The sequence below is a fragment of the Cygnus olor genome, chromosome 17 (genome assembly GCF_009769625.2).
Source record: "Cygnus olor isolate bCygOlo1 chromosome 17, bCygOlo1.pri.v2, whole genome shotgun sequence".
In the NCBI taxonomy this organism is placed as follows: domain Eukaryota; kingdom Metazoa; phylum Chordata; class Aves; order Anseriformes; family Anatidae; genus Cygnus; species Cygnus olor.
The window spans coordinates 4230331-4250755 of record NC_049185.1 but is presented as its reverse complement, the minus strand read 5'-3'; the positions used below and the strand labels follow the sequence as shown (position 1 = coordinate 4250755).

The window sequence follows — 20425 nt, the reverse complement described above, 5'->3', positions numbered from 1 at the left end:
ACTCATAGGTACGAGTACTGCTTAAATATTTATTAAGGTTACACCAATCAGTTACAGGAAAGTAACACTGCTGGTAGCATCCCTTGAATCCATAGGGAAAGGAGATACAACTTGAAGATGCTGCCCTTCGGAGACTGCCCCTGCAGGAGGGACAGGTCCCTGCCTGCATTATTTTCCCTTACTCGTTCTAGTGAGAAGTGGAGGTGAGTTGTACCAGCTCCAGCTACTCCCTTTGCCACCGCAAAGAAAAGTTGACTATAACGGTGTAGGGGTAATAAACAACAGATAATGGTTAGACACTTAAGTAGTTACTCCTGTTTCATGACTTAAAAATACTGTTACAAGTAGGAAACAATAGCATTGTGAACATAGTTAACTGCATACTTGAATCTTTCGTGCTTAGTGGCTTTCCATTCCCTCACCAATCATTTCCCACTATGCGTTTGAAGCATTAACAAGCTGTGCTACCACTTTTAGGCACTTGTCTTAGTTTCTTTGCACTCTCTTGACAAGCTGTGCTGTCTTTCCATCAAGTGTAGTTAATTGTGACCCAAGTGTGAAATTAAGCTGCTTTCAGAGTGTTTTGCAAGCATTTCCTCTCTCCTCCTGTAGTAACAAACATTTTTTTACCTCCCCAGTCGCCCCCCTTCTTTCTAGTTAACAGCTGCGTACGGTGTCTTGTGAAGTGTGTACTCTTTGGTACTAGCTTCCCTTGCACACACGCCTTGAGGAAGCACTTGTGTAACAGGGAGCCTATTGTTTTGAAATCAGGCATCGATATATTGACAAGCCTTTTAAAATAGGGACACACCCCATGACTATACCAGCAGGGTCAGAGTGAGCAGTCTGCTCCTTACTGGAAGCACATGAACTTTCCAAAACCTCTGTGAGTGCAGGCAGCTCACTTCTTGGTGCAGGTGGGGCTGAAGATGCATGTCAGTCTTGCCCTGTAAATCAGGTGGTACTTCATACCAGCTCCCTGAAAGGAAATCTGTCAGGAGGATGCTAAGGTTTAAATGTGTTACTGAAAGTGGTGTTACGCTTTGTGTTGATGTAAGAGTTCAGGTTACAGCTCAAGAAGTCTGCAGTATTTTAAGTGTGCGCATATGATTTATTGCAACTGTTGGCCTTGACTGGTACATTACACCTACAGTTCATTTTATTTAACAAAATCCACACCACTTAACTCATTAGCTTTAAATCAAACCACAAGCAGTGCAGAATGCGACCACCCAAAAAAAGAGGGGGCAGGGGTCCAGAAGAGGCATGTTTATAACCCGAGGTGCTTAGTGCAGATCAACTCACATCCCAGAACCAAGCAGATGCAGGCCCTTATCCCAGTGCAAAAAACCCATCCGTGTTCCTTGCTGGGGGATAAAATATCTGGACTCCAGCTATCAGTTGGTCTTCCAATTCAAGAGGAGCCACTGTCGTAACATCATTCATGTAGTTACCAAGAGCCCTAGGGTGGAGTGTTTATTCTAGATGATCTGGTTACAAAGGATTTGTTGGCCATGGTTGGCAAAAAAGAAAAAAAATTAGCAGCCTCACTCACCCACATTAAAACAGAGTTGAACAGCTGCAATAAGCCAGGAGTTCCTTCTACCACTAGTGCCAGTATGCATTTTGAAATACACAATTTCAGCAAGAGTCACTTCAAAACCAACTAGCCAAGTTCTGCTTTACGCTCACCTCAGCTTTAAGTCTTTCAAAGCCAGGAGAACAGGAGGAATTCTTGCTCTTTAGAAAAAGAACAGATAGCAGCTAACACTTTAAAGCCAGGAAGCTCTTTTGCCCATTCCCAGCTCAGAGGAAACCAGTTTCTGAAGAGAGCAGTTTAACAGCTTTACTGAAACAGTACTGCTGTCACAATCAGACAGACTGCTGTGCATGAATACTTCTGGGGAAGTAAAGGCTCTCTGCCCCTTCGCTTAGGCAATACTGCAGCAGGCTGGCAGTGCCACGCAGATGTAAACACTTTCATACTGCTTATTAGGCCAAAAGAATTGACATGGCACAGACTAGAAGCCTTGGCTGAACGGTCTCTGGGTTGTTTCAAAACTTTGTTTCAGTATAAACCGATTCGGTAAGTTGGAATAAAAAGATCTTACTTCAGCTTTCGCTGTCATGGTTTCCTCCTGAACCCTTAGAAACCCTGGAAACACAAGTTTAGTCTGTCCAAATTCAAATACTTAAACTATTAGCAGCAAAACAAAGCAAAAGGAAAAGAAAACCAGGAGAGGAAACTTCTCTTGAATAGCAGAATCACTTTGTGTGAACAACAGAGGTGCTGAACAGTAGCTTCTGCTTCTGTTTCTTTCTTTTCTTGCCTCCCTTTTCCTCTGTGAAGAATTAAAATGATATTGTCACTTTTCTCATGGAACAGGAATGTCACGCAGGAAACAATAAATGGTCTTCCCTTCCTAAATGACTTCATCAGTTTGTGACACTTCCTGTCAACTCACTGACCACCAGGCAGCTTATAAAAAAAATTACTGCAGACAAACTAAGAGACTACCACACCTACGTGCACCTAGAAACATGCCGAACCGATTCTAAAGTTGCCATTGCAATGGCAGACTCTAGGACTGCAAACATGCAGCAGTTTGCCTTTCAGACAGATACTGCTTTCATCCATGTCCAAAAACCATTACAACTGGAGCTTAAACGCACTGAAACTCCCTGCCTCTTGCCTCCAGTTCTCTGTCACTCAACGCAGCCTCCAAACAGAACCCAAAGCTAAAGAGAACCAAGCATTATAAATGAGTTTTATCAGTTTATCTCAATTTGTTTCAGACTCCCTAGTCTGAAATTCCAGCTAGCGGTATCTTGACATTTTGGTCAAACTTCAGTGGCAGTTCAGCTGCTCAGCAGGCTAGGCATCTTTGAAGCGCATCACCTAAACGTCCTCGAGATAAAGCTTAAATTAAGTTCCAACGGAGATGGTAAACATGATGACCAAAAGACATCTTTGCCCTAACAGGATTCTTTGCTAGTTGGAGATCATCTCAGTGCCCTCTAAGAGAGCTGCTTTAGGCTAACAGAAGCCCTAATCAAGATGCTCATAAAAGACAACCTGATACACTTCAGACCTGTCCTGCAGCCAATTTTTGGTCCCCCAAATTCCTTCTCTCACTTCTATCAGAAGGAGATATACTATTTTTTTTTCCTACTTCAGAATTTCTTCACTCTCCCCCAACTCCCTCCCTTACCTGACAAATGATCAGCTGCAGACGGTTTGTCCAGCTTCAGGAGGGCTGCCTCAATAGCTTGGCTGAAGGAATTCTGAAAGCTGGGCACAGGCACGCGGTCAGAGCTGTCACTTTCTCCATCACTATCCGCTGGCACAGGGAGTGCCAGAGCGTTCTCATCTGAAAGAAAGGAAAGGAGAGGGCTTTATAAAACCTTGGCAGTGCAGATGCCTCTCCACACTCCAGATGTTTCCTGTGAAACTGTAAGATTTCTTAAGATTTAGACGCACAGAAAGGAAGCCAACATAGCAATACCAAGTTTTCTTACCTCTAGCCTTTGGAGCAGGTTTGGGCCACGTTTCCGGTTTTGCCTTTCCAACCCTCAACATCTATCAAAAAAGTAATAAGATCCGATTAAACCCCACGCACCAGAACAATCCTGCATATCCCAAAGTGGCAAGGGTATCTAGGCACCCCTTCCAGCACTCAAAGCCTATGCTGTCTCTGTAAGTTTCATCCCACATTGTTTTTGTGAGGAAGCAATTGTACTCTGAGACCCAACCCTAACTAAGACACCAGTAATTCCAACAAGATTTACTCTGTCACGTGGCTTACCTGGGCAAAGGATGGGAACGGAGAGTCTTCTTCTAAGCTCCCACAGAGCAACGGGCTGGCCTGGCTGGCAGCAGGTGACAGTGGAGTTGCAATAGACTCTACAGAGAAAAGAAGCAGTTAATTAAAGCCAACAGCATTTGGCAAAGGCACTTATTCTGCAGCTGCTAATTATGAAACAAAAATAAAAGGTTTTCCTATTTTCTGTAATTAACCGTATTTATCCTACCAGTTCCATCCATTAATCACACAGTGGAAACTCCTGAATTTCCTCACTGTTTTTATTTAAGGAAGATTTGCAGGGTGATTTTGTTTTTGAATTAGTTTTTGGGTGCCTTTTGTTTGCTCGTTTTGAAAAAAGCATTTAAGAATAGCTTCTATTTAATGTTTTTTTTTTACGAACTGTAAGGTAAAACATTTGGCAAGCGTAACTGGACAACAACCTGAGTGCTTATCAGTTATGTTTTATTCTACTACAACATGAAGGGAAGATGGAGAAGGTAGAAAGAAAAAATGCTAGTGGTGTTTTTCTGGCATACACACTCTTCTGCCTTCCGTCAATCCCATCCCCTTTGTTCTCTTCTGCCTCGGCAAAGATTGAAAAGGTATGATAACTACAGTGTGGGTATCATTGTCACTAAAGTAGAAGCAGTAAAAAGCAGACAAACAACCAGAATCTCAACACTCTCAGTCTTCTGTGTATGATCTCGCAGGCCATCTAGGAGAGTCGTTTTTGGTCAGTATTAAGGAAGTTTAGTCTGATGACCTGAGCAGTAGATCCCCAGAGAACCACCAAGAACTGGATGTAATATTTTTGCAGATGCTCACCTGTCTGAAACACAGGGCTTCTGCCAAGAGGAGAAGGACAGAAGCTCTGATGATCAATGCTGGTTTCTCCATGGCAAGATGTAAAAGCAGGAAACTGCTGCAGATTCTCTAAAGCAATATGGACCTCTGGATCTAGAAAGAAGCTTTGAATTAAAGCACTACACAATGTGGGGGAAGACTGTCAATACGCAAACTTGTTTCAGAATTCAAGGAGATGCCAGCTCAAATATTTTCTTCCCATCCACTACTTTGGAGACCAGTACAAGCCCAGCTGCTGGATGGAAGCAGCTCCCAGGAAACTGTTTTGGCCTTCTTCACTTTCCACTCTATACAGTGATTACTATAAAAACAGAAATCAAGAATCCTGAGAGCAGTATATACCAAGGAAAAATAGTTGTGCCCTCGAATGCCATCTCTCTCCCATAACATCTAACTATGCAGGAATAGCACATCATCATTTAATGCCCTAAAACTGCATTTCTTTACAGAGATTGGTCCTAATACACTGTAATCTCACTAAGTACACCCTACAAACTAAAGGCCTTGGAGTTCATCCTATAGCTCAAGAAATCAGCTCAGCAACTAAAGGTGAGTGGGAATCCACCAGCAAGACTTACATTTGCCCTGTTTCTTGTTTTCTTCTATCTCAATTCTGCGTTCACGTCGTCGTTCATCACGAGCTTTCTTCTGCCGTAGGCGTTTCCTCTTTTCGATGTCATCTAGGAGCAACACACAACATTGGATATAAAAGAACCACACCGATACTTTGGCAATGTTTTACTTTGTGAACATGTTCAGTTACAACACGTTAGCAACAAGACATGCTTACAAAACAACATATGCTGTTCCAAGTAGTCAGGCCTTTTTATTCTTTGCATAATTGTTATCGTTACGGTAGTGAATTGGGGTTGTTCTGACTAAACAGTCAGCACACAGTTGACGAAAAAGGAGTAAAGCTGCTCTTTACGTTCCTTTTTCTGCCATTAAGGGAGAACTACTCCCACTTCATCCCCACAGATCCACTGACAGAGACTAGTGGAAAGGTAGTACCAACCTGAGAACAACTCCAAAGTCTCCTTAGAGATGATAGGCGGCTTCAGAGCCAGTTCACAAATGCTGAACTCACAGGTGAGGGGCAAGTGACAGAGGTAACGATGACGCTGTCTTATATCCTGATGTAAAAAAAAAAAAAGAGCAGATACATCATTGCAACAAGGTCTAGAGGCTGCCACACTGATGAATAGCTGTGGAGACACAACACTTACCCTTCATCACATCAAATGGAAAAAAAACCACAGCATAGTAACACAATAATCATTTTTATAAAATACTGAAGTGTGAACGATGCCTTGAGTCAGAACCAAATGCTCCAAAACCTCCAACCAACTACATCATAATTATATTTGGATAAAGTTACTCCAGTTCAGTTATTGATCTTCTTGTTATTCCTCCCTTTTCACATCACTGGAATAAAATTCTACAACACCTGTCCTCTGCTGCACTTATGCTTGCACTAGACTGAATATGCCTTTTGCACTTAAATTCTTTTGTCTGTCAACCTCCACTTTGCTTGATGGAAACAAGCTGAGTTTAGTATTCTTCCCTGCAGAGAAGAAAAACTTGAAGAGAATTCACTATCTCTGCATCCATTCTTACTCAAACATACACTCTATTAAAGATTAATTAGGAATTACATGTAATGGTTATTGCATATGCCAGTTCTTAAGTAATTTAACCAAGGCAAAGGAATTCAAGATCCATTCTGTTTTCTAGAACTTCAATGTCTTAAGCACCCTCACTGCCTCAGAGATGCCTCTATCTCAAACACTGAAGTTACTTTCCACCCTCTTATTTTACCTAACATCCCACCTCTACCCTTGATGCTCAGAAACAGCTGTTTGCTGAAGACAGATGCTGCAGAAAACTCCTTCAGGTTCAGAAAGATGTGCCTAGTTCAAGCTGCTCTTAAAAACAAACCAATGTTAAGCTTACAATTCCCTTACTCCTAAAACTTCCTACCTTCTAGTAGGAGAAAGCAAGTTAGACTGCAGTCTGCTTATCAAAATCAACTTAAAGTACTGCACCTTACACAGATGACCTTCACAGATAAGCACGCCTACCCATTCATAGTAATTATTTCTCATTATCGAAGAGAAACATCTCACCTGCCAGCTGCAAAGATCAAATTACTAAAACACGAAGATGAAATAATTACCTCTGTCATTGAGTAGCCAGCTATCTCCACTACAGCTGCAGTTATCTTTTCTGGACTCTTCTCCAAGCTGCCATATTCACGAACAAGACACCGAACATTCACAGGGTGAAGATACATACATTGCCCATCCTCCGCTGTAAGACAAGGAGTCATCAGTTGCTCTTTGCCTGTTAATTTTTAATACTCTTCTCCCCACCTCAGTCCATTCACCAGTAATGAAACTAAAACTCCTTTCTAAAAGTCTAGAAGTTGTATTTCACAGAGTTTAGCTGAATCTATTGACCTGGCAAGTGCCTTCCCCAAAAAGGATCCCAAAGGATGCACCTCTGCCCCCATGACTCCAGGATTTCATTGCACTTACCTTGATAGAAATAGTAAAAAGGAGAATTGTTATGATGTCCACTGCTAATTGTATCTTTACATTCTTGGTAGCTTGTTTCAGCTGGATTTAATTCTTCTGTAGTTTTCACATCAGGTTCCCCTACAGTATCCACCTCAGGTACCTCCTCTTCATCCAGCGTTGCCTCTTCTGATTCCACAGGAGGCAAAAAGGAACTTGCCAGATCAGAGCAAGGCTCCACAAGCTTCTCATCGAATGCAGACAGATACTCCATGCCACACTACCACAGCGGAGAGCATACAGTTAGTACCACAATCACCTCTTTCAAAAGGTGATCATTTCTGCAAAAATCTTTGATACCAGTTCACCCTGCACTGCAGTGTAAAGTCGCAGGACTAGGAATCAACAAGATCCACCCAAACACAACTGTTACACACCTTTTTCTCATGGAGAACTGCAGGCTCCGTAGACTTGGAGCTGTCTAGGACCAATTCTTCCACAGCTGCACTAATTCCAGCAATGCCACTGCTTTTATCCTTGTCAGCTGAGAGTGCTGTTTCTCGCTCCTACAGGTCATTCAAAGAGAACAAGTTGCAGTTTCCTGTTTTAGCCAGGAGACTATCACCATAGTTATCTTTAGCCTTGTTCTATACTTCAAGTTTTCATAGATCTACAATACATCTGTGACAAAGACAGACCATTGAAGAGTAGTCCTCTTCTACTGCAGGACACATATAGGCTTCTTTTAAAAGGAATATTCTATAGGCTTGCTTATGTTTGTTTGATAGGAGTTATCCCAGGAATTACTAGACCTGAAAGGGAAAACTATCATCCTTTTAAATGAGAACTCTTTCGCATTTCTGGGAGGAATACCATTTTTTGGAAGGAATACCATTTAATAAAATGCATTCTGTTCTGTTATCTTGAATGTCACATCAGATACCAGGAGCCCAAAGGCTACAATCTCCTCCAAGGTTCATATTGCTATTCTAGCAGTAAACATCACCATCTTGCTAGTATGTACATCAATCACGGAGACCAGAATAATCACACACAACCACTTAAGCAGCAAAAGATAAATGCTCAACATACTGTTAAAAATAATGTTACTAAAAACATCCAAAGAGGTTCTCACCTTCAGTTCCTGGATAGCAGCCTCAATAAAGCATGCCTCCGGGGTATGTTTTTCCTCCTCATACTGTTTTAGCAATGCTGCTTTCTCCTCCAGAATCACCAACTGCAGGACCTGCTCCCTGGATGCCAGAAGCAGTTTGGAATACTGGCTGTGCTGGTCATCTGAACAGAAGGAGCACCAAACTAATTAATATCTTCATGTAGAGGCACCCGTTTGAACTGGCATCAGGAACCGCCATTTCTTCTGCAGGTTCATTACTGCTCAACTTTGAGTTAATCCACTGCCAAGTGGACAATATTTAGAAAGAGTTTGTATCAAACTCCGCATGTTACTTTATACCACTGATGACACAAGCTCCTGCCACATACCTTCTCTGCTACACGAATCTCCCTGACACAGCAGTTTATCTGCAACTTCACAACTCAGTTGCTAGGTATCAAAAAATCAAGTCCAAGCTGCTTTTTTGTGGAAGCATCTCCCCTGAGAAGCCCTGGATGGCCAAAGCTTCCTCACAATCCAGCCTGCAGCTTCTTCCTCTTCTCTATATACTCAAAAATACTGCAACTGGAAAGTTTTGCAGAAGTGACCTACCTCTTTTTAGTCTCAAACTAGTTCATAAACCTTACGTATTCAAAACCTGTACAAAACATTATTAGTCTTTTACAGGAAGCACAGCAGAAACAGATAAACTAAAGAATTCCAAGGTTCAGCAAAAATTAGTCATCTTGTTACGAGAGCACTTGTCTTAATGATAAGCTTTACAGCAAGTACAGAATCACATCACACACACATTCACTGGACCCAGGGGTCCAACCTCTTTTAAGGACTGTGTCTACAGAACATCCCATTAATGGTAAGGTTTCTTGGTTTGGAATGATCTCAAATCTGGTACTGGATTGAAGGATAGAAGGGTTTGTTGTTTTGTAATAGGATTTAGAGTCCTTTATTTTCAAAGGCTGAGGGACATGTAAGCACACGCTCTGCATGCTGGATACCCATCGTGAGTTAGCAGACTTGACTTTTTACAGAGAGCTTAAACATATACAGCTTTTTGCAAATGCGGCTGCAAACTGAAGCGAGCCAAGACAGCCCACAAAACAGCAATGCTGAGTAAAATTATTTCTTTAGTCACCAAATTTTCATGATACCAACAGATAAGATGATGATGCATTAGTCACAGTACTTGACTGGAGAAAACTGTAGAAGTCAGGCAACAGATGTTTGGAATAGGTTTGCAATAATTTTGACTATTTCCCCAAATCGTTCACAGATCTTAGTCGATAAGTGAAGACGATGAAAACCTTGTTGAAGAATACATCCTTGAAATAGCTTAGACACTGTTATTTTTGCTAAGCTGTAGAATGAGGAGCCAGAAGGCAAAAGTTAAGGACATTGAAGAGCCAACAAAAGCAGCAAGAATGACACCAATGACTGTACAAGAAAAAACGCACATCAAGCTATAACAAAAATTGAGAAGACAGGAGTGTGCAGTGCAATCAGTTGAAGGGAAACAGAACACAAGTTAAAGTCTTAGAAAAAACAAAGTATGGGTAGATTGCTTATTATTAAAATGTGGTCATTAAGGTTTTCAGCTACCAAAACCCATGCTTTGTGGCGTGAACTATTTTAAGATGGCAGCATGGCATTGCCATGGGAAATCTTCTTTAGACAAGTCCAAGCCACAGCTAGCAGCAGGATGCCGACCACCAGTACTCAGATATACTCACCTCCAACATAAACAGGCTGCACCACATTCATCCACTGAGATTTGGGCAGTGCTATCAGAACACCTTTCTCTCTTCTCATAAGTTGCATCGTAATGACATCACCAATTGCATATTGGCGCGTTTCCATAGCAATAACACTGCAACGTAAGGAGGAGGTTATTATTTTTACAGGGTAAAAATAATATTTCAGTGATATATATCACTTAATAGATATCAAGCCTCACCTCTTAAGATCCTTCTTGTGAACAGAGCCGTAACAAATAGGGCACTTACTCCAGGTCTTCTCACTCAAGGAGAGATAGTGAAGGATACATGCCCAACAAAAGATATGCCCGCAGCGGGTGATCTTTGCTGCTGTAGGCGGGTACAGACAGATTGGGCAAGAGGGTACTTCATGGCTACAAATTCGCTGAAACAGCACACGAGAGGAATAGTACAAGTTATAGACTTGGAAATCATTCTGTAGCTCAGAAACTAAACCTGTAAGATCTACTCTAACATTAATCTTCCAGTTCTTCAGGTTCTGCTTATTTACCAGGAAATTATGTACACCATGAACTAAATAACCATTTTGGTCAACGTGGAATAGCCTTCAAAGCCAACCCATCTATTTTTACTCTAATGACATGAAAAGAGCAACTCTTCTCATGTCTTCCCCTTGTGTATGTCATCTCTTAAGAGCTAGCAACATCATCGCCATCTGAATTCAGACACAAAGAAGTCAGCAAATGAACTGTCACCTCACACCAGCACAATCGTGCAGTGCTGTTTAACTGAGAGACTGAACTTACCTATTTTCATGAACATTCTAGTTTAGTCAGATGTTCTGTTAGCATCTGTATGTTGCAGAGACAAAACAGCCAACCAAGCACCTGATTTTTCAGTTCTCTCGCAGGGTCAGGTAACGGTAAACGTACCTCCCCACCAGCTACACCATCCACGATGACTAGTCTTCACAGACTAAGTTTCTACTTGAGGTAACCCAAAGTTCTGGCCACAATTATCAAGAGATTTTCCACTTTGTTGCTAGGCAAGATGGGCCACCTATGCACAAGATAATTCTTCAAAATTCTACACTCTAGTCCTCTTTCATGGACTCACGCCCAAGTTTTCTGTTAATATCTCGATCACAAGGACTGAGTCTACAGAATGTCAGATACTATTTTTGATGAGCTCCCATCTGCGAAAGCAAGAAGAAGCTGCTAATTTTCCTAATAGATTTTAACACTTCTCTTTTCCTGTCATCAAAGTACTTCATAATATATTCCATGACAGATCATTCCCAGTATTGTGGGAGTGACAGAAAAGGCCTGAAGCTCAGAAACAGCTGAGTTTTACGTAACATCACAAAGAAGCAGTTAAAGACAGATTGAGTTTCTTAATAAGAAAAAAAAAATCTAGCCCATCACAACTGACCACTTGCTCCACAAAGTCCCAGTTGACCAAGGTATCTGGATCAGCAAAGTGGACTGTGTAGTCCTGTTCTTCAGAGACAACAAACTGGCAGCTGGGGAAAGGCAAAGAGACAGATGATCCACTCAGTTGTTTCTAAAAATTCTTGGAGAACTATCCCATAGGATTCTCAGAGTTTCTTCTTTGTCCAGCATAAAACTACTGGACACAGTTTGGTAGAAGTTTGGTAACTTCTACCAACAAAACCCAACAGAGTTCAGTTCACGATCAGATTCCCAGAATACAGATATGTCTAATTTCAGTTAGACATAGCATCGCATGCTACCTACAGAGGGAGCCGGGCAGAACATTTGTTCAGAAAAACGGAAGAAACAGAGCCAGCTCCATCAAGGATCTCTTAAAAACAGGGAATCCACAAGTGGAAAGAGCATGCTTACAAGAGGTAGAACTACTAGAGATCCTGCAAGCAGACTTCACTACAGTAAGTGAAAATCAAGTCACAAATCAATAGGGAAAAATTAGAAGCATTAACACTGAAAATAGTTTTTATTATATTTAACATGATCAGATATGGGAAGCACTTCAAATTTCAGTGAAAATGACCGTTACTACCAGTCAAAAGAAATTCTGCTGCTGGATTACCATACTGATCATTGTTTGGGTTACTATTACATACTTAGGGACCTGTGATGTGAAGCCAACCTGAAAAAGCAGTTTAAGAATTAAGAGACCCATACGAGTAATTGCTTCTGGGACTTAAATTCAGATTAGCTTTAATCCAGAAACTGCTACCCCTACCATCTCAACATGCTGTTTTTTTAGAAGAAACGATAACCTTCCGTAAGGGAACTACATAAGTCTTCCCAAACAGAGTGTCATATTCCACAAACGATGCTGGAAAATTAAGGCAGAAGACTAACTGGCTCGTGTCCAAAAGACTCAGGCAATCAGATACCTTGTTAATATATTTTTTCCCTTCCAAGTATAGTCACAAGCACTAAAAACACTAGAGGTAACTTTACCCTGGAAAAGTATTCAAGATCAAACAATTCCCTGGCCGATTATTCCTTACGGCTTACTGTCTCTGTAGAAGTCTGAGAACCCTGCTAGTCTTCCACTCACTTGGCCTGTAGGAAGAGTTCCTTGTTGAAAGGCTTATGTCCCCACTTGTTCCTTTTCCCCCAGTTGCCATGTCCATTCCCGTCAAAATGGCCTGCTTGGCCACGGGGTTCAAAAGTGAAGTTCAGTAAGTGGTTCAGATTAATCTTCTTGGGACCAGAGAACTGGGCAGGGCTGAACTCTGCCCGTTGAGCCTCTGCTACCTAAGAGACAACAGCATTTATTAGAACTTGCTAGAATTTACTGCAAAATCATCAGTACAAGTTGATACCCAGGCCCCAGCAGTGATTATGCACAGAATACGCAGCACCCACTGACTCACCTTCTCCTATTCCCATTCCGCAAATCAAGCACTGCAGCGAAAGTGCATGAGAACCTGAAAGTTAGAACTGAGTGGTCTTACCCCACACAGATGAAGTGGAGGAGAGCATAAAAACAACCCAAGTAACAACAAGTAAAAGCCAACAATACCTAGTAGTCGAGGTTAATAACAGAAGAAAGTTGTTGAGATCCTGGCAGTATTCTTTTATATGGCCAGTAACACATATTTGACTACTATTGCACAAATGATACTCGTTTGTAGTTAGTTTTCATATAACAAAGCAGAGAATGAGAAATGAACAGAGACAACAAGTGAGTTTTGACAGAGTTAGCGTTTTAGGTAGGCAGCTTTGCTCATCCACTAAAACTGAAAAAAATCAGCATCTTCTGTATCAACGCAAACCCACCAGTGATCTACAGTATTCATACCCACAGCAGCATAAGAAGCCCCGGTGTGGTTTTACTCCATCTTGATGTCACCAAGGCTAATTTGATTACTTTCCCAATGCCACTACCACGTGCAAATTTGTACACTCAAGTGGTTAGACACAATCATCCCGGACTTTTAAAAGCTAGAAATTGTATCACTACATATTGTCATGAAGGACCTTTGTTTCCTGAGATATGCACGTGGCCTGCCTAGGTACCCATTCCTCAGGTGGCACTTCCACTAGTTTTACTGTTCCTTTTTATTGCAAGTCTCTCAGAGCAGAGAGCACTCCTCTTCTGTTGTTGCAAAGTTGTTCTGCTCACACTCAATGTGGCATCTCAACGATGTTAGCACCTCTTATCGCTCCTTCCCTTCCCAGCCCAGGAGCTGAATACAGAAGACCTATCTAGGCAGGTCAGAGTGATCCTCTCGTCCCAAGAAAGAAGGCCTTGGAGACACGGCATTACAATTCTCACCTCATCTCGTCTTCCACCATTACAAGAGCTAAAAAGTTTGCCACTTCCGCCGCTAACTCCCCTCTGAGGGGGCATCTTGTTAAAAGCTTTGCTTTTCTGTGAATTGGAGCGACGGGACTGAGTGGAAAAGTTCTCATTTTTGGAATACGCAGTTTCTCTTTTACGATTATAACGCTGTTTGGATCCATTCGCATTCTTTCCATCTGAAAGAGAAAACAAGGATCAGACGGGCAGCCCCCGAGCTCGCCGCACGCGCAGCGCCCCGGAGGCAGCGCGGCCTTTCGGCCCGGCACTCGGTGCCAGCACCGCTTAAAGGGCTCGTGTTTCTGCCAAGACCTCCTCCAGCCCACAAACCGTTTCACTCCTATTACAGTCCAAAGAGCTGGTCAAAGAGTACGGAAGGATTTATTTGCTGTGCTTTGTATTTGCTTAGAGCAGCTCAGTTTTCTTCATCCAGATCTGGAATCATCATCGCCAGACATCAGCCTGAGGTGTCACCTGTGTGTTAAGTGGTAAACACCAACGCTACATCTTAATGCCCAGTTGTTGTCAAGTTTTGTAACAGGGCCATTTTTCATTCCATTTCTGAATATCCTATATAAATATTCTGAATATCCTTATATAAACACTGCAGCCTGCGTTTGTCTCGAAGTCTCCCACTTCGCAGGACCCCACTGCCTATTTGCACTCAGTTCCACCCCTATGCGTAGAAGTCCCCAACAGATCCAATTCCGTTCTAAAAACGCCCTTTAGCTTTCGTAAAACCAACAAATGCTGATCGATCCTGAGGGATGAGCCCAGCGCTTTGGCCTTGTGGGGCACAAACCCAGCTCCCAAGTACCAAGTCCACCGACCCAGGCAGTGAGGAGTGTTTGCCTGAGCGCGCTGCGCACACCCCTGGCCACGACACGGGGCACAGAGGGGAAAGCACAAAGCAAAACACCGCAGGATCGAGGCTCACGAGAGCAGGAAAGTCCATCAGGGTCTTGAGAGGTGTTTCCTGCATGTAAACAGCTGCCTCGTCAGGCTGCCAGAACAGAAAATGAATGCTATGAAGACACTTCTCATAGCCCTAACCTAACGTCAGAGGTGTCTCAGCTACACAGCAGGCTGCTCGCCCACCCGTTAACCTCCGAAAACGGTTAACCGAAACCTGCCGTTTCAGCTGTAACAGGAGTTAGGCCGAGAAACCAGGGAGGTGAACTCCCCAGGCCCAGCCAGAGGTCTGCGCACCCCAGCCATCCCCATCCCCAGACACCCAGGGTTACGCACACCAACGCCTCACACCGGTTACAACATCCTGATCCTGTCCTTAAAGGCCTGTTAGTTTCTCCTTTCCCGTTTCGCAGTCCTCCCCACCCCAGAAAATAAGCCCTGTGTGGCAGCAGACACGTCCCGTAACTCCTGGCCGCGTTACTCACAGCAGTTTTCATCACCAGTGCCTCCAGCTCGGCCCTTCCCCTGCACCACCTCCTGAGCAGTCACAGCAGCTGGAACAGGACCCCTCACAGCCTCACTTTTTTCGGTTAGTTTTAGTTTTCTCTCCCACCGACACCCCCAAATCGAGGGGGGCAATGGGGCGGAAGGCCCGTGCGTTCCTGTACATCACCGAGAATCCAACCATGTAGTAAGTCGCTCCACCAGAGTGCCGTGACAGGGCTTTGAGGGGGCTGTTGCTTCTTGCTCATGGCAGACTCCAATCTTTGCCTGCAACTAGAGCTAGAGAAGTGAAAGGAGCCTCCTGCTGCTCTTGCATGATGCGACAGTCGTTTTGCAAGCAAATTTTGTCACCAGAGCTGATCACTTACTCTGCTTTCAAATGGCCAACCCCTTAATTCAGAACTAAACCAACCCCCTGAGAACCATGGCCATGCTCAGCCCCGCAGCCTGCAGCAGGAGTCAGGCTGGAAGCACTTGGGCCCGGTGTTATCAGGAAAATACACACCAGAAGCTGCCAAACACTCAGGGTGTAACCCGGTCTGGCTTGGTGATTATTTAGATAGACCTTTTTTTGAGAGTGTTTGTGGGAAAGAGGCTACACCACCACCCCTCAGGCTCTGGTCACAAATTCAGCCATTTAGAAGGGGCTGGAGCACTGCTTCTGTTAACTATGAGCAGAGCCTGGCACCTTCGAGCTCAACCGCCCTCTGAAATCTGCAGTCACAGTGCACACCCTAGAGAGGCACAAGCCTGCTGTGCCTATAGCGACTTGGCAGCTCCTTTTGCAACCACGAACTGGGGGAAGGAAACAACTCCAGAGGACACAGCCTGAAGTGGGTTCTGATGATCCTTCACGAGGTCCAAGGGCAGCTTGTACCTGCAGCTAACAGGAGAATTTCCTAACCCTTGTAGTTTCCATCAAGTTAGTGACCATCAAAGGCACCAACTTGTCACCAGCTGGTTTACACACATTCCTGGCATGCTGCCCCGTCTCAGACAGGCTCCTAGAGCCTCTGCAAGCCCCTGTAAGGACTCTTAATTTCATAGGGAAATCCTCTCCACCTGTGCCTTCCTTAGGAAGGACCTCACAGGACAGCCTAAAAACACTTAAACCTGATTTTACTGATTGCAGTTTCCCCTCCCAGAGTAATTATTTAGGATTACTTTAGAGGATTCTGGGCCATCAGCATAGCAATGAAGTAAGTCAACAGACAACCAGAAGTTTGAAATAGGCGTTTGTAAACTGGAACACCTCTTTTCTTCCCCCCCGTTTGGATCTGGGGGGTTCTTTTCCCACTTCTTGGCAAGTTAGAAACGAGCAGCAGCAGTGCTGGTGAGGTATTTATTCTTGACTCAGGCCCTCAATTAGCCCTTCTGCACCTCTCACGAGGCTGAACCTATAATATATTTACCCGTTCACACTGCAAGAGAAAACTTACAAAGTAGTGTCCACATAATTTCATAACACCAGCAACTAAGCTGTCCTTGCCTTTCGGAGCGAGCCCTACAAACTGGGTTCTCCTGATGGACACCACCTTCTGTTAGAGGACCTCCTCCTCCAGGGGAGTTCAAGTTCCCAGGCCTAAAGGCAGCAGCCACAGGCGACCAGTTTGGTCCTGGAGCTGCAGCACTGGTTGCTGCCGGGACGAGGACTGCAGTTTCCTTCCATCTTTGCATCTTCAGCTGAGCAGCGTTCAGCAAATCGCCCTGCACAAGGGGGAGCTGGGTGAGGGATCATGCTAAGCCCCCAGGGCGCTGGCATGAAAGCACATCGAAGAGATTTGTGCTGCTAAGGTAAATATCCCGGTGAGCAAGGGGTGAATAAGCAGCCACGCTCCCCAGCAAAGTATGTTTGCGCTGTAATACAAAGGCCCAGGAATGTCTACAAGAATTCCTGCTGTCCGTCAGGTCCCAAGGACCGCCCCGAAACCCAACAAGGCAATATTCCCTTCGCTACTTTATTCCATCCTCATGGGATGGGACTCCTAGTGGTTCAGCACTATAACCAAAAAATACTTTTTCTGTTGGAAAGTTCTGAGTTTAATTTAGTTCCTAAGACTAAGCTTGAAAGGTAGCTGGAACACAACTTCCCCAGGACGGAGAGCCTACATGGCTGCAGGAGAGGCCATTTCTGCAATTCCTCGGCTGGACTCGACCGCAGCAGGTAGCTCTAAAAAGCACATAAAGGACAGAAGCTTGACGGGATTTAACAGTGACCACCGGTGCAAAAGTGAAACAAAAAGTCAGCCTTCTGGAGACGGGCTGCAGTCCATCACAAATACTTTCCATTTCAAAGGAGACCCAAAGTTTTCAGAGTACCTCCTGTACGGTTCCTGAAACAGGGGAGAAACCGGGCGGGCCACACCAGCTACAGGCAGCCACGCCATTTGCAGGTGAATAAGGAACCGGAGAAAGAAATCCTGTGCGGTGACATGCCAGCGCCTTGCACTCAACAGCTACCAAAACATACCCACCCTTTAGCTCGGCCGCAGCCTGGGTGCTCAGCACATGGTTGTTGGCCCCCATCTGCCCAAGCGACCCTTCTCGTTTTAGTTTTCACTATGCTGCAGTGAAGAGACTCCCAAATATACATCTACGAGAACAGCTCCTGTTTTATACAGGCCTCTTCAGTGCACTGTAAGGGTAGCAACTCATCCCAGATCACTTCTTCCTCCACTTCAGTTAAGAAACAAACCTCTCAGGGGCGGAACTGTGTCGTGCCAAATAATTCTGCTGTATTAAAAAAATAGTCTTCAAAATAACTTTTTTTTTTTTTTTTAATTAAAAGTTAGTCTATCGTATTGGAGTAGAACAGCAACACGTGTCAGGATCTACATCCTCACTGCTCCTCCTCAACTTGTGACCTTGCCCGTAAAATGTGGCAACCCACAGGAATCCTTTAATAACCCTTCCATTTGGGGCCGGAATGACAGAGAGCCTGTGCTTCCTTCCTCACTCCAGGTATTGTTTCTTCTACACGCAGGCACACCAGCGCAGAACAGGCCAACTTAACTCCCCTGCTGAAGAACGTTCGTGTTCTGTGAACAACCCTCCCTCCGTACAACGTCACACACCGCTAAACAGCGGCTGTCGTACAGAGGTACCCCTTGGTAAGACGGGGACAGAAACCAGTCCTCTGCAACGGGAAAGCCTTGGGTCTGCCAGGCTTTCACGCTACCCGTCACAATGTAAACAGAGAAGTTTATATGCTTTTTTGTTCCATCTGAAGCCAAAGATCTTGTTCTAAAAACTCCCGCTGCATACCTAGCATCCGGCATCCCCTGCTTCCACTGGTCTGTCCAGGGAAAACGGAAATAAGAGACTGAAAAACAACAACAGTGGCTACCAGTAATAAAAGCCCTGCATGAAATCCTGCTACTCATGCCAAAAAATTGCAAATCCATTCCAGATTGCAACATCTCCCAGATACCAACTCTGTTAACCCTCTGCAAATACCATGACTGTTACAGAAACAAAGCACTGCGGAAGGAAATCAGTACGGCGATGGTGCTGCAGCAACCTGTAGGCAGTCTCCTCATGCTTCTGGGACTAAACCCACTCCTTTCAAGCACTACCGCCCCGTTTTCAGGTTTTGGAAAAAATGCAGGGATACCAGGTACTTTCTGCTCCTGATCAGCTTTAGGGAACTGGAGGCGGTTTAGGTCTTACCTTGAAAAAATGCATGACAGGGACCATAGTGGCTCATCACGACCGCGCTGTCAGCAAAACTGGCTGTTTGCACTGACAGCTGCAACACTTTGATTAAAGCACCAGATAAGCAAGTAACGTGCACTCTGAACTCTTCCAAAATAAGTTACCAAAATACAGCCTGTAATGGGAATGCTGGGTATGCTGCGAGACCTCCTTAGGCAAGACAGAGCACTGCACTCAACTAGAGTCCAGGAAAAAGTTAAGGCTCCTCTACATGGCAGAGGCCAACATGTTCTTAGTGCAAAATCAGAGCTTTGAGCTCTCAAACTGATTACTCCAACGCTAGTGGAAATCAAACATGCCCCTTCAGACAGGGGAGGAACCGCAGCTCACCGAACAGGAAACGAGGCTGGAAGAGGAAGGAAAAAGAAAGCAAACCCCAGCGGTGGCCTGGAGGGAAGCCTAGCAAGGGCCAGCTGAGAAGCAAACAACGCAACGGGGGCGGGCAGCTCGGCTCCGCCATACACCCAAGCTCGACACCGGGGTGCCTGGAGCCCGCTGCTGCTCCCTCTCCGTGGCTGCCCCCGGACCCTTCCCTTCCCTTCCCCTTTCTCTCCCCCCTTTCCCTTTACCCTCCCCCCCCCCCGGCGCTCACCGCCGTTGGGCTTAGACTCCCCGGCGGCGGGCCCCGCCGACGCGGACCGCGGCTGCTGCCCTTTGCCGCCGGCCGAGGAGCCGGGCGCACCGGAGCCGCAGGGGCTGCTCTTGTCCATGGCGGGGGCGGAGGCGGGGGCGGCGCCGGGCGGGCTCTGCAGCATCAACGGGCGCCCCGGCGGGCGAGGGGCGGCCCTGGGCGGGGGGGCACGGCGGGCGCTGGCGGAGCCGGCGGGGGCCCAGGCTCATGGCCCGCGGCGGGGAGCGGCGGGGGCGGCGCAGCGCGGCCTCGGCCTCCTTCATGGCGACATCTTCTCGGCGCTCCGCTCGAACCGGGGGAAGGCCGCGGGAGGCCGGGCCGAGCCTGCGGGGCTCCGGGCGAGCCGCGGGGGGAGCTGCGGAGGGAGGGAGGGAGCCCCGCGGGGCCCGGCGCCGCCTGCCCTGCCCTGCCCTGCCGCCCGGCGCTGCCTGCCGCCCGGCTGCTCCGCGCCGCCCCGGCCCCGGCCCCGGCTCGGCCGCCGCCGCTGCCCCGTAATGGCGACCAGGCGCCCGCAGCTCTGCCGGCACCCGGATGGAGCCGGGCGCCGCGGGGCACGCCGGGAGTTGTAGTGCCGGGCGGCCGCGCGGAGCCTGCTGGGAGGCGGAGGCGCGGGGCACGCTGGGAGATGTAGGCGCGGGACGTCCCGCGCCCGGGAGCCCCGTAAGAAACGGGGAAAAAAGAGGAAATAAAAAAAGAGCTGCCCATTCTTAAGCGGGCGCGATGTGACAGTACTGGGAGTTGTTGTCTGAACATCAGTGTCTGAGAGGACGTGAAGGATCACCTTCCTCCACTGACCTGTAACATTTGTGAAAGTTCAGAAAGGCTACAGATAA

The 20425-nt window shown here is 45.7% G+C and overlaps 1 protein-coding gene across 1 annotated transcript; it reads right to left on the bottom strand.

The window, feature by feature from the left end:
• Window positions 1-15: 15 nt before the first annotated feature.
• RNF10 (ring finger protein 10) lies at window positions 16-19958 on the bottom strand. Its single transcript, XM_040577317.1, has 17 exons — window positions 19554-19958; window positions 13808-14010; window positions 12584-12783; window positions 11465-11555; window positions 10273-10457; window positions 10049-10185; window positions 8322-8482; window positions 7624-7752; window positions 7208-7466; window positions 6847-6980; window positions 5686-5803; window positions 5249-5350; window positions 4632-4763; window positions 3807-3904; window positions 3520-3580; window positions 3213-3371; window positions 16-2342 (listed from the first exon to the last, which is right to left on the bottom strand). The coding sequence occupies exons 1-17, from the start codon at window positions 19714-19716 to the stop codon at window positions 2266-2268; spliced, it is 2409 nt and encodes an 802-aa protein (XP_040433251.1). The 5' UTR covers window positions 19717-19958; the 3' UTR covers window positions 16-2265.
• Between the last annotated feature and the right edge of the window lie 467 nt (window positions 19959-20425).